Source organism: Malaclemys terrapin, chromosome 4, assembly GCF_027887155.1.
Source record: "Malaclemys terrapin pileata isolate rMalTer1 chromosome 4, rMalTer1.hap1, whole genome shotgun sequence".
In the NCBI taxonomy this organism is placed as follows: Eukaryota; Metazoa; Chordata; order Testudines; family Emydidae; genus Malaclemys; species Malaclemys terrapin.
Window position 1 is genome coordinate 17,087,538 of NC_071508.1, and position 14,151 is coordinate 17,101,688.

Consider the following 14,151-nt stretch of genomic DNA (forward strand, 5'->3'; position numbering starts at 1 on the left):
GTGACTTTCTGTCTAATATTGGATCCCCTAAAGGACTTGCAGACAAAATTCCTGGTTCCACGGGTTGGCAGTGTAGGATGGTGAGAAGAAATTTCCAATCCTTTCTCTCAAGAAACAAGCTGAGTCTTCAAATGAACCAAACCACTCAGTGATGATTATTGTCTGATATTTTAGATTACGTGCTCTGCAGTCTAGTCACGTTGCATAGACATATGAAATTCCGGGCCAGATTTCCAGAAAAGTTGGTGCATAATTGCACTAGCTGAAGTGTGTGTGAGTGTGTACACCTAATTTGCATATGTCATTGCCATGACTACACTCCCAGCGTGGTTATTTATGCGTACAAATAGCCAGTTAGATGAGAAGGGCCAGATTCTCAGCTGGCAAACAGCAGCGGTGCTCCATTGACTTCAATGTAGCTGTGTCCATTTACACCAGCAGAGGAAATGATCTGAACAAAATCTAATTTTGTTGTTTCATTATTCCAGGAGAACTGGAATGATTGCAGTGTTTTAACATCTGCCAGATGGCACTGTGACTTGAGAGGGCAGCAGCTCCTGAGTTCAGGATTGTACCCTAAAATCTCCGCAGTAAAGATTCCCCTTGGTAAATAATCCACAACAGATTTAACAAGGAAACAGGCTCTAACTTCATTTTCCCAAGGGATTTTACTAATATGCCCCTATATGGTTTGGGGTAAAGGAAATACCATGTGAAGACCATCAGTGCTTTTGGCATTCGCTGACAGCAGTCTGGATTTGCAAAGGTCCTAACGGGGGACTCTTTTAGGGTGACATTAATAAATATCTATGTTATGGTATTGTGCTAGGAGCTGTACTACAGGAGACATAGACATGGTCCCTACTACAGCTGGCCCAGGGATGTAGGACATCCGGGGTCTACTGAGCACTGGCTCCCCAGCAGCTGGTCACAAGGAGAGTCCGGAAGCTGGCTGGCCAGACAGAATTTTTTTTTAAATATCCATTCAGTGAAAATTTTTGCATATCTGATGTTTTGTTACAGTTCTGGGCAAACCTTCTTTGATTCATCCACGGTACAGAAATTCTGGTTCCTGCTCAGCTCTAGTTCCTACTCCAAAGATGTTACAGTCCAAATTACTTAACAGTGAGGACCCCTGGGATTTTCAAGGCTCCGTTCTACTTCTCCATGGTCAGAGGCAGCCATTGCGACCTTAATTTGGCCCCCTTGTATGTATGATAAGTCTTTAATGACATGATCACCAGGGCCGGCTCTAGGCACCAGCAAAACAAGCTGGTGCTTGGGGCGGCACATTTTTAGGGGCGGCATGGCCGGCGCCAGAATGCTGCCCCTGCCGCCCCTAAAAATGTGCCCCGGACGCCCCAGCTCACCTCCACTACTGCTGCTGCTCGCACACCGCTGCTCCCCCTCCCTCCTAGGCTCTCAAACCCGGGAGGGAGGGGGAGATCCCGAGCGGCCGCGGCGCGCGAAACAGCTGATTCGCGCACCGCTGCTCACCCTCCCTCCCAGGTTTGAGAGCCTGGAAGGGAGGGGGAGACTCTGAGTGGCCGTGGCGCGCACGCTGCTTCTCCCCCTCCCTCCCAGGTTTGAGAGCCTGGAGGAGGAGGCAGGGCTGGGGATTTGGGGAAGGGGCGGAGTTGAGGTGGGGTCGGGGGTGGGGTAAGAAAAAAACAGGGTGAGGGTAGCGGCCAACATTGTTTTTGCTTGGGGCGGCAAAAATCCTAGAGCCAGCCCTGATGATCACCTACTATATTTTCCACAGGACCTCTGCCTCATTCAGTGCACAGGATGGATCTGCTCTGGGGGGTGTAGTGAAGGGGGCTGATGCCTGGAGAAACCCTGCCTCATTTGTTGTAGAAGTCGGAAGGTGTGTGTGAATGAGGCAGGGGACTGCAGGATGAGAAAAAGACGGTCTCTTGAGGAAGGCAACTGTATGCTGCCCTGCAGAATTGGGCTCTATCCCTGCTTCTGCCACAGAGTTCCCATATGTTGCTGGGCAACTCCCTTAAACTGAACTTTTCACACCTCCGTTAACGATGTGTTCTAGATGCCCAACTCGAGACCCTGGGAGCGAGCATTCCCAGCTGCCACTGAAGTCACTGGGAGCTGTGCTTTGAGCATGCACCGTGCTTTTTAATGCTAAGTACTCTGACGTATCAGGCGTGACATGCCTCAAGTAGGTCATCCAAAATTAGTGGCCACTTTTGACCTTAATTTCTCTGTGCCTCATTTCCAGACCTATAAATCAGGGATAATAGTATCACCTCGCTGCACAGGGTATTGTGAAAATCAATCAGTTAATGTTTGTGACATTCTCAGCTATTATCGTGATGAACACCATAGAAAAGGCCGTGAGGAAATTAATAATTCTCTATTCAGAGCAAGGTAAGTAAATAAGGCTTCAGGCCGCACGCTGAGTAAGGAGGAGAAAACAAAATATTGAATAGCTGGGCATTCAGTGAGCACCATTCATCCTGTGCACTCAATGAGGCACGGGGGAAAATAGTATGTGAGAGTGTCATTGAGGACTATCTGTAATGCATACACACAAGAGGGCAGAGTTAAGGTTGCCAGGTCCACCTTAATTCTGACATTTCCTAACTTTTGAGTGCTTGCCTTTGCAACCTTCGGATTCTTTTGATGTATTTTTTTGCGTGTAATATTATATACAGTGAAAAGTGTTGACGATAACAGTGAACAAATGCATCCTGTGCAGGGAATATTGTGTAGTGGTTACAGCAGGGGACTGTGGAATCAGCACTCCTGGCTTCTGTTTGTAGCTCTGCTACTGATTAACAATGTGACCTCAAGGCAAGGTGCTGATCTGCAAGGTAACCAATGTTCTGTTTCAGGTTTTCCCTATGGGAGTGACTTCCCAAAAGGCACGTGGAGAATGGAAACAAAACAGGATGGCAACACCTCCGCCCATCCTGAAAGGAGATTGCGCAGTCATTCCCAGATCGGAAAATCCCTTCATGGCAAAGAGGAAGAACTTGTCTCTCCTATTTTATTTCATGGCTGCTGAGTTCCTGTAAATTGGGGTGGGTGTAACAGCCAGATCCATAAAAGGAACGTAGAAGAACCCAGATCCATTCTCTGGGCCACCACAAGCAGAACAATTGCAACCAGCATGGGTCACACCTTCGTTTGGACCGGTAAGTCTGGTGAGGGTGAACTAGGGTTTGGAACTGTTGGTTTTACTGGAGAGTTCTTGACAAACAGTATATTTAGATAAGTCAGATGTTATAGAGGGATTCCATGCTGGTGATGTTGCTAAGGGTGAAATGGGAGCTGGGAATGAATTGTAACTTGGAAACCAACAGTGCACCCTCTTGTACAACTGAAAGTGACAACTCAAGATGCAGGGCAGTGAAGAATCGGTCCCAGTCCCTTTTCAAAGGGAAAGGGATGCGTGTTCAAAAAGATGTCTGTTTCTCAAATTACCCAGATGTCAGGCACATTTGGAAGGGAGAGGTGTCCTTTGTACATGGCTGGATCTCATTCTCCTCTCTCACCTGTTTGACACAGTACAGCTCCATTCATTCCAGTGGAGTTATTCCAGGTTAAAAGTGGTGTAAAAAAGAAGGCAGAATCAGTCCCTGAGAATGAAACTCCCCAGTCCAGGAGCAGCTGGGGGCTGCACAATATTATATTTTTTTTCCATCTCTAGTCAGATCAATATTGAGTAAAGCTGGTTGGAAAATGGGTTTTGCTTCTGCAGAATATGTCAACAAAACCAACCAAAAATCATTTTGTTGGACTTTTTGATGGAAAATTTTGACTTTTCAGCCAAAAAAAAATAATAATAATTTAAAAAAATCTAAAACTGAAAAGCTTTCAAAAAGGGAGGGGGAGGATCCAAGGAGAGCAGACAGTTGGGTGAAAAAAAAAAAAACAGTTTTCCATTGGAAAAAAAAAAGTTTTGATGGAACCTTTTTGGCCAGCTCCATTCTGAAAGCTCCATTCTCATGGGTATGGAATTGTTGGCCACAACACATTGCTAGCTGCTAGGAGCATATCTGACCTGAGATCTAATGCATGGCAGCATCTCGCCAAGGTGCTGAACTGCTGGAGCAGCAAATTAGAGATTCAGAGACCTCAGAGGATTAGATAATCACTTACTTCTCTCCTGTTGTTTTGCTTTAGGTTTAGCTGCCTTCCTCTTTCTTCAGTGCGGTGAGTTGCTATGTCCTCAGCTGCATGGTAAAGGCTCAGGCTGGATTGAGAGAGAATGCTTGTTCTGAAGAAACACACTGGGACCTTTGAAGTCCTATGTGGCCCGCATTGCTGCTACCCAGTTTGGGGGCAGACCTGTTGCCGAATGCTTTGATTCAGGCCCTAAACCAGGGATAATCAATTATTTTTTGTCAAGGTCCAAATTCCTCAATCAAGGTATAGTCAAGGTCCAGACTCCAGAGAAAATACAGAAACAACAATAATGATAATAATACGTCAATAAAAAGATGTCACAGTCCACTCAAAAGCATCTGGCAGTCCGGATTTGGCCCACAGTCCACCTCTTAACTATGTCTGAGTCTGTTCTCACTGCAGAATTAACACAGATGACTGGCAGCCAGGTCTGAACGCAGAGGTTAACCTAGCCCAGATCTGAACAGTCACACTGCAAAGCCCTGCCCAAGTTTGTGTGCCCCCTCAACACGCATCACTAACAAACGCAGAGTGAGGACTTGTTTTCTTCCACAATTGGATATGGCCCTTTGTGCTGCACTAAGCTGAACTGCTGTATCATTCTTTCCAGTGAACTGTAGGAGAACCCGTCTGTCCTTATGAGCACATGGGGGGAATTGTGGGAAGGCATTGGAGGACTATGAGCACTCAGGTGGTTTAGCCGGCATCCTCACTGCAAAGTGGGAGGGTTACCAGCTCAAGTGAAAGTAGCACCCAAGCTATAGGGTATACCACCAGCCAAGCCAGTTAGCCTGGGTAAAAAGCACCACCAAACTCACATGAGAAGGTTGTGGGTGTGTGGATGGGAGCAGGGTTCCATGCAACCCCCAGGTAAGAGTCTGAGCTAACTCTGCCGTGAAGACAGACCCTTTGATGACTCCCTCTCCGCTTCCTTCCTATCTGTCTGCACAGATTCTGCCTATAAGCTGGTTTGTTACTTCACAAACTGGGCCCAGGACAGGCCAGGCGAGGGGCACTTTGTCCCTGATTACATCGACCCACATCTCTGCACCCACCTCATTTATGCCTTTGCCAACATAAGCGAAAATGAGATCACTACCTCCATGGAATGACGCCACACACTATGAAACTTTCAATGGACTGAAAAGCAGGTGAGGCCGGTAACAGGGGCGATTCCTTCTTCCTGACTGCAATGTTCTTCTATCCACAGCAACTTCTGTGGATGTATGGAGGGACTTATTTTGAAGTGGGAATACTGCCATTGAGCCAAATCCAGCTCTCAGATACATCCAAAAGCCAGGACTAAGTCCATTGGATATAGGAGCCAAGATGGTCATGTTTGCAGCATTGTTGAAGGGGAGGCCTCCTTTGAAAAAAATCCATCACTCCAGAAGATGAGCATGATTAGAGACAGGCCAAAACGGGAATCATTTATCTAAATGGCCTCACATTTTTGAGGTTCATCAAATAAATAAGTCCTGGATGAGAAACACCTCTTCTTATATTATTGCAAAACAAAACTACCCGAGATGGATGAGAAACAGATATGCATAGAAATACTAGATCAGAGACAGTCAGTGATAGAGAAAACTTGTCAAGCACAAGAATAAAATCTAGGACTTCGATCTCTTCCTTTTGCTTTTGTTTGAATAGAAAGCGCAGCACAAAATAATTGGTCATGCTGGTGGGAGTGCCGAATTCTCTGTGTAGGCCTTGCCATCCATAACTGAGCAGGCTTGGCCCAGCATTAGAATCCACTCACTGTTTATTGGAAGTGGAAGCCAAACAGTGTAACCAACTTCTGCTCCTTTCATGCCTTTTTCTCCTCAGGAATCCTAGCCTCAAGACCCTCCTGTCCATTGATGGAGGAAAAACAGGTTCCAACAGGTAAGTCTAGGATCGCCCTTCCTGTTTGGCTCAAGACTATGCTAGTGAAAGACAAATCAGTCCAAGAGTAGTCAGGAGGTGCAGAAAAGGAAGATGACTGTGTTGTTGATAGATCCCCCATGACTGTTTTAATGATCTGTCTCTGCTTGGGGAGATGCTCCAAATAAACCTGGCCATGGGAAGATAGAGGCCAAATGCTGGTGCAGCTGGCAGGAGGCATATGTCCCACACTTAAAAGAGTTATTGCCATCTCTGGGCAAAATGTGCCAAGGGACAAATTTGGATCCTTATGTTTAAGAGAGATTGGTGAGTCAAGTATTTAGAACTGCCATGTCCAGATGGCCATCTTCCCATGACAGATAGCTCCTTGTATTGTCCAAATGCTGTTGGTATTATCTGGGGCAGATGTGGATTATCTGGTTAAAAATAATCATTGTAGGGAGGATCCTATGAGCTTCCACTGTTGCTGAGATAGAAAGTACTTGCAAAACAAGGCCTTGCTGACAGATGGTTTGATCAAGTTGGGAACTTCCTGGAAATGTTATCAGGTTATTCTAGAACTGTTGTGGGTGACTTCCACCCACTCTAGATACTCTCCATCATAACTTCCCCCTCTAACCACACTTCATAGCTCTCAGGCTCCTGGTTCTGCAGCAGTATAATGCCACTGATGTCAGGAGACACTAAGGCAAGTGAGAGGAGAATCAACCTTGACATGGCTGTACTATGATAGCTTGAGCTGGTGTGTTTATATTTTGATTGCAGAAAATATAAACTGCAACATGGTCCTGGCCTTGTAAACTTCTCTTCACCTAAGTAAGGCTGTCTATGCATGGTGAATTCCATTGAATAGCACTGGATTCCTGTAAGAGCCACTCCTGTTCCTGTCAGAGAGGAGGAATGCTAAAGGGACAGGACTGTTTTTTGGGAATCTGGGAGGGTCAAAACATTCCTTTAACTCTGACAATATCTCATATGTGTACCAGCTTTTCCACAATGGTGTCTTCTCCAGCCAATCACTGGACATTTATTCACTCAGTGATAGAATTCCTGAAGATGAACAAATTTGATGGCTTCAATCTCTATTGAATCTATCCAGAGGGGAAGAATAAAGGATATTTCACTAGCTTGATCCAGGTGTGTTAAAATTGAGGGGTGAAATCCTCTTTACCCAACTGTGCTCCTACTTGGTAGGGGTAAGGACACAGGTACAGAAGAGGTGGAGCAATCGACTTCATTAAAATACACTATCCTGAGATATTAGACTTTACTGCTGCATTTGCAAAATCTCCTATACTTGGAAATACCACAAACACTGGGATTGTTTTAACTATCACAGGTAGGGTGACCAGATGTCCTGATTTTATAGGGACAAGTTATATAAAGTCCATTTTTTCTTTAATAGAAATAATATGCATACAACTTGCCACACCAAATGGAGTTTCCCAGACACTTCAATCTAAACACACTGAATTGGATAGCTACCAAGAGACAGATTTTAAGTGAGTATAAGTAATTAGGCATAAAAGTAAAAAATGGTTACAAGAAAAATAAAGATAAAACACTATTGGTGCCTAACTTAACAAACTATATTAAATTCAAAGCAAAGTGTTCTCACCACATGGTTTCAGCAGTCTTACCGACAACAGTTCTTAGGTGAGGACTCTTCTCCTTGTCCAACGGCTGTTTCCTTTATCCCTTCAGGTGCAGTGAATCTCTGGGCAGATGGGTGGGGGCCTTAGGGTTTTTCTTCCTCCTTTTTATAGTTTCAGTCCCCCCCTTGAAAAACATTTCCAGCTGGGTACCGGGAGAAAAAACTTCTATGTGGAAAGATGCCCCCTGCTGCTTTTTACTCACCTTTTTGAGCTTTTTTTGTTTCTCTTCCTGCTTGATAACTCTGTTTACTGCTTAAATGCAAATGAAGCAGAGCACACAATCCTTTGTTTGAGACAGACCTGTTTGTCAAGCTGAGTTTGGAACATGTGGTAATAACATCATACAGTGGAATCTTATAACTTCACATACAGTGTTGCCACACATATGTTATCAGGATGAGACTGATCAGCAAATTACGAGTTTTCAAATGATACCCAGGGCCGGCTCCAAGCACCAGCTTGGCAAGCTGGTGCTTGGGGCGGCCACTCCAGACAGGGGCGACAGGTCCAGCTATTCGGTGGCAATTCGGCAGACGGTCCCTCACTTACGCTAGGAGCGAAGGACCTTCCGCCGAATTGCCGCCGCAGATCGCAATCACAATTGCGATCACAGCTTTTTTTTTTTTTTTTTTTGGTGTGGTTGCTTGGGGTGGCCAAAACCCTGGAGCCGGCCCTGATGACACCTTAACAAGGTGTACTTTGTACAAAAATGATTACAATAGTGTGTAGGGTCAGAATACAGAAGTACATTATCTCACATTACCCCCCCACACACAGTTTTTAGTTGATTTTTTAGACATAGATGATCGCTAGAGATAGACAAAATTTTCTGCATTTTTTTTTTCTTTTCTTTTTTTTTTTGGTTAAAAAGTGGCCTTTTAAAAATGAAACTCTTTGAAAAAGTTGTTGGCATTTTCTGGTTTTGGCAAATTTTTCCATAATATTTTACCCAAGATTTTATCAAATCGCTTTCAAAAGTGTTACTGAAATTTTTCTTATTGAAAACCAGGTTTTTGTTAAACATATTTTCAGAAATGATTTCAAAAATGTTTTCAATAAATTCTTTGGTACACGGTATCACAAAACATTTTGCAAAAAATGGCAAATAAATCCAATTCAAACCCTGTGATACTTTTTGTTCAAAAATGGATAATTTCAAGCAAAATTAGGCTAATTATTCAGCAAAGATAGATGTGCAATGAAAGCATTTTTAATGCAAAAATCCCATACCATGAAATTTCACAGAAAAAAATCAATGTTTGCAGGTGCAAAAGCACCATTGTTTGCAATTCCCGAAAGTCTAGGGCAGGACTATAGCTGTAAGGCATTTTGGATATTCAAATGAGATATTTGTCAATGTCTTGTAGGAGATGGCAAAAGCATTTCAGGAGAAAGCTCAAAAGACAGGGAAGCAGAAGCTTATACTGAGTGCAACAGTGGGAGCTGTGAGGGAGCTAGTGGATGCAAGCTATGAAATCGACAAAATCTCAGAGTGAGTATAATAGGCAGCCACACTTGGATTCTGCACAGAGTAATTAATCCACATGTTCAGTCATTATCCAAGATGCTTTGCATTTGCACTGTTCCCCAGGATACCTTCTCATTTTGTGCTCTCCTCTGCAGGGCTGTAGATTTCCTTAACCTCTTGACCTTTGACCTCCATCGTTCCTGGCAAAAAGTCACAGGACATGTCAGCCCATTTCTCCAGGGTAAAGAAGACTCCAAATCCTCTTCTTATTATAATGTTGTAAGTTATGAATTTCATGGGAGATTTCTGGTACCATAACAAATGGATCAGGGGGTTGAGGGATCAGGAACGTGAGTGATCAGTGTTCCAACAATAAATCGACATTTATGAGACTATCCCCTTCTAAAATCCTTAGGACTTTGTGTGTCACAACCCCAAGCAATTAGAAATGAATGAGGAAATTCTGCGTTTGTTTGTGCCATCTCCGTGGGTGCAGACACCCATCTGCAGAATAGTTCTTTATCTCCAGTAACCAGAAATCCCATTAACATTACAGGATGGAATTAACATCTAGGGGCAAGTTATCAGTGGCCCTTCAAAAAGGCACGTGCAAAATTTGCCGATGCAAAGTTGATGAGTTTGCACATGCTGGATGAATAATTAGCCATGTAAACACACAGCACAAAAAGACCAAACTGGCACACGAGACAGTGGGATTCTCTCTGCACAGGAAACCCTTTGCCACTTCAGCCTGTAGGGAATGTGCTCCCAGACCACAGAACCATTTGTCACCATGAAGAGGATCCGTGCCCAGAAATATTAAGATGCAAGCGGTCATAGAGCTCTGATTAGGATCTGTAGAGAGGTTTTTCATAGCAGAACAAGAAGCCAATCATTAAGCAAATGCCAGCAATGCTACCATACTGTAAAATCAGCTTACAGTGCAAAATATATTATAATAAACCACATGTAATACCCCCTCCTACAGGACTATGCTGTGAGATACTGGAGGAGCAAGGGTGCCCCAGCTGAGAAGCTCATCATGGGAATCCCCACCTATGGACGGTCATTCACCCTCTCCTCCTCCAGGACAGGCATCGGTGTGCCCATCTCTGGGCTTGGATCACCCGGCCCATTCACTCAAGAGGCAGGATCATTGGCCTATTATGAGGTAGGGAGGATGCTGCTCTATTTAATCTTGCCCTGACTTGGGGGATGCAGCTGAATCAGTGTCTCTGTTTCTATTGGGACCGGCCATTGGGATTAATTCACAGGGGTTTGCCCTCGCTCCCAGGAAATCACCCTTATGCACCGTGAAGATGGCATAATGGCTGTCGTTTCCGGGTGACCTTCGGGCTTTCCAACAACACCTTGAGAGGGACCCAGCATTGACATTCTTCTCCGCTCTCCAACTGGTGGTGTGGTTTTGTTTGTTTTTTTAGATCTGTACTTTTACACCAGGTGCCACCACCGAGCGGATTGTGGAGCAAGAGGTCCCATATTCCTACAAAGGAAACCAGTGGGTAGGGTATAACGATGAGCAAAGCATTACAACCAAAGTAAGTGTGTTTAAGGAGGAGCGGGGTAAAGTATGCTCTTCTTACGGTTGTGACCCCTCCTCCCCTGTTCCCCTCGCTACATAATCTATTCCAGGCTCTGGTTAAAAACCCATCACCAAATTGAAGGGAGGGTTGGGTTGGTTTTTCTAGCTGCTGATGGAGTCAGACACACCTGGATCCACATCTGGATCCTACCAAGGCGCTCCCTGCCCCATCTCCGTTGGGGAGAACAGTTGTGGAATGCATCAGCTTGAGGGACGCAAAATGCCGGCTCGTCCCCAGCCCATCAAAGACCCACTGCCAAAGCCAGCGTCTCTTTCTAGGCACAGTTTTCTTTACCAAACATAGGTGACAAGCACAAAAAACAATTCCTCAGCCCACACAGCACCCAGGGGCTTTTCCCCGTTGCCTCTCTCAGTCCTTCCTGCTTCATGGCCTTCTGCAGTATTCTTCTCTGCCGACCTCCCCATCCCAGGGCATTCTCCCCGGAGGCCATTTTCCCCTAGCCGGTTCCCATTGCCTCCCCTCCCAAAGAACTCCATGCTGCTCCTAATCCTCCTTCCTCACTGACATCCCAGCTTTTTCTAGGGAACACCTGTCCCTTCTGCACCTGCTTAATGAACAGTGCTGGTTGGCCCCAGGCCTCCAGCTCTTTGAGGGGCAGGACACCCTTTGACACAGGAATTCACTAGAAAAGTGCTCATGGAGGAGATTACTCCATCACTCCTTCACCTCCCCACCCCCGCACAGGGACACACGCTGTCGCCTGGGCAACAATATACATTGCCCGGGAAGTGCCGCCAGTGGCACAGCTTCCTTCCTTGGTAAAGAGAAAAGGTTAGTGTTCAAAGAGGAAAACGGAGGGGGGAGGAGGGGATGCCGCCCAGTGCACAGAGCCAGCCCGAGGCTTAACATTTAACTCCATTGAAGCTCCCAAAATAAGACTGAAGTAGGATTTGACAGCAGGGGTGTCATTTCAGAAAAATTTGGGGCGAGGGGGGAGGGGCGGTAAGGCTGGGGGATGGGAAGAGTTGTGTCAGCATATAGAGCATGATATGTGATTGTATTATATCCAGCAAGGGCAGGGGGAATGGAGTATGGACCTATGAAAAGTCTGGGAGGTGGGCAAACCAAGATCTGGGGGGAGGGCAACGGCCCCCATTGCCCCATAGCAAATGATGCAACTGCTTGAGAGTTGCATAGGCCTGAGGCTGGTGGATTTCACCCATAGTGCAGAGGGGTCCAAATATTGTGTCTCACCTGCACCTAATCAGGTTCTTTGAGCGTTTTCTCCCTGCCCCCTCTGTTAGGTTCAGTATTTGAAGAATAAGTTGGGAAGTGCCATGATTTGGGCAGTGGACCTGGATGACTTTGATGTCTTGTTCTGCAGCCAGAAGAAACCATATCCTCTAATAGGAACTGTGAAAGCAAAGCTGAGCTCCGGCAATTGAGCCGGCAGAGTATGAAGCTATGAATGCACTACGAGGAAGACCGTCTCGCTTTCTTTCTTTGGATGGGGAAAGAGTTTGAAGACATGCTGGGGAATGTTCATGCAGCTCAAAAATAACACTCGTGTGTGGCATACCCGCTCTCTTTCACCAGGACATCCACTGGTGGTTTCCTCTCCTCTCGTTTTGTAATAAAGCCACAGACAACAGGGCCCCTTCCCCTCAGAATTGCCCAAGGCAGAGAGCACCACAAACACCCTCCTCACTCTTTTTCACCTTACACTGTGTATTGTGTCACCCAAGTGAACCAAAACAGTGGGAGTGAAAACTATTTAAATGAAGCAATAGGAAAGGAGATGGACTGCCCCCCTCCCCGCCTACCCCTCCTTCTTCCTCAGAAATAATGGTGGGTAAAATATCCACCTCAAGCCTCCAACACAGAAAAGCACAAGAATCAATTGTAAATGGAGCAGGAACCTCCAGCTCTGTAAACACAAGCTCATTAAGGGCTGAAGCAGTCTGATTATCACATCCCAAGCCCCATTATTATTCGCCCCCTCCCCCACAGATAAGCTTTATTGCCTCTCTGCAATTTGGGGTTACTCCACAGCTGGCCCATAACTATATCTTATCAAGGTCTTCAGCATAATCTTATCCTGGTCCATTCAGTGAAGCTTGGGAAGAGATTTCCAAAGGCAAAGGAATGTTGGCAGTTCCCGTTCCCCAGTACAGATTCCATTGAAAGCAGTGGCTAATAAGTCTCCTTCTAGAGCTCAGGAGGTAAGCAGCTAGCAGGCTACTGGTAAAACAGGGATATGGCTCTCTGTGTTCAGTATATCAAAGATCTATGGAGCAGTCACCCACTAGCAAACTATAATTCACCTGGGGGAAACCGTATGTCATATTAACCTCTTCTAGTTGCCAGTGGATCTGCTGAGTGGGAGGTTTGCCATGTGTGCTCCTTAGACTTTCAATGGGCAGACTCCATCTACCCAACTATACTCACTACTCCAGGCTTGGAGAAAAACAATGTATTGCAACAGAAATTTAAATGGAAAATGCCACCACCCTAGTACTCTGCGTCAGTAATTATTGTCTGACCTGCCCATGACTTCCCACAACTGTGAAAATTTAAACCAATAACAATAAAAAATGCTTAAACCCCATAATTTTGCACGACTGTGAAAATGTAAATAGATAAAAATAGCAAAAAGGCTTAAAAATAAAAGTTGATATATATCAAAATGATTTTAAATATATCGAATTCTGCCAAGGATCGTGATATTGCACTGAAAGGCTCTTTAGAAGTAAATGGACAACATGTTTTATCTTCTTGTAAAGTGAGAGATAGATTCACATACATACAATAGACAAAAGACGGGGAACCATGTTTCTGGAATAACTCCTATTAGCATTTGCTGTTTTAGCTGGGAGCCAGGTTGAAATTCAGCTCAAAAATAACACTCATAACAAATCAGGCACATGAAAACTCTTCCACAAGTTCACTGAAAGTAAGTGATAACTGTGGCTGAAGGACAGAGCTGGTCAAACTCAGAATTTCCATTTTGCAGGAAATTCTGGCATTTTTATATTTGTTTTCATTCTGAATTGTGGGGGGAAATAAAAAGGAAATTGAAATTTCCCGTGAAATGATTTTTTTTTTTAATTTCATTTCAGGTCACTCGAAACATTGCGTTTTAAATAAAATTTCATTCTATTTTTGACTTTTTTCAGTCATTTTGAAATGAAAAATTGAAACATTCCATTCTGATAAGCTCAAAACATGACTTTTCTTGATGGAATTTCACCAAAATTGATATGTTCCCACAGAAAGCTTTGAGTTTGATGAAATGGCATGATCTGAGAGAAAAATGTTCCATCTGAAAATTTTTGACCAGTGTTATTGTAGAGTTGGTTATTCCCCCATTTCCTGCCTTCCATCCTTCCCCCACCCCCGTGTTGGAGCCCTGGGAATCTTCCAACCA

The 14,151-nt window shown here is 44.8% G+C and overlaps 1 protein-coding gene across 3 annotated transcripts; it reads left to right on the forward strand.

The window, feature by feature from the left end:
- The first annotated feature begins 414 nt into the window (after positions 1 to 414).
- Positions 415 to 13,295, forward strand: LOC128835860 (chitinase-3-like protein 2). 3 transcript variants are annotated; one of them, XM_054025700.1, is made up of 11 exons: positions 415 to 606; positions 2,853 to 3,155; positions 4,147 to 4,176; positions 5,101 to 5,300; positions 5,980 to 6,036; positions 7,442 to 7,538; positions 9,059 to 9,183; positions 9,315 to 9,438; positions 10,148 to 10,330; positions 10,602 to 10,718; positions 12,109 to 13,295. In XM_054025700.1, the coding sequence occupies exons 7-11, from the start codon at positions 9,062 to 9,064 to the stop codon at positions 12,190 to 12,192; spliced, it is 630 nt and encodes a 209-aa protein (XP_053881675.1). In that variant the 5' UTR covers positions 415 to 606; positions 2,853 to 3,155; positions 4,147 to 4,176; positions 5,101 to 5,300; positions 5,980 to 6,036; positions 7,442 to 7,538; positions 9,059 to 9,061; the 3' UTR covers positions 12,193 to 13,295. The 3 variants fall into 3 exon arrangements, with proteins under 3 accessions (XP_053881675.1, XP_053881677.1, XP_053881678.1); XM_054025702.1 differs by lacking the exon at positions 7,442 to 7,538; XM_054025703.1 differs by lacking the exons at positions 415 to 606; positions 2,853 to 3,155; positions 4,147 to 4,176; ... (1 more) ...; positions 5,980 to 6,036; positions 7,442 to 7,538 and adding an exon at positions 7,089 to 7,173.
- The last annotated feature ends 856 nt before the right edge of the window (positions 13,296 to 14,151 follow it).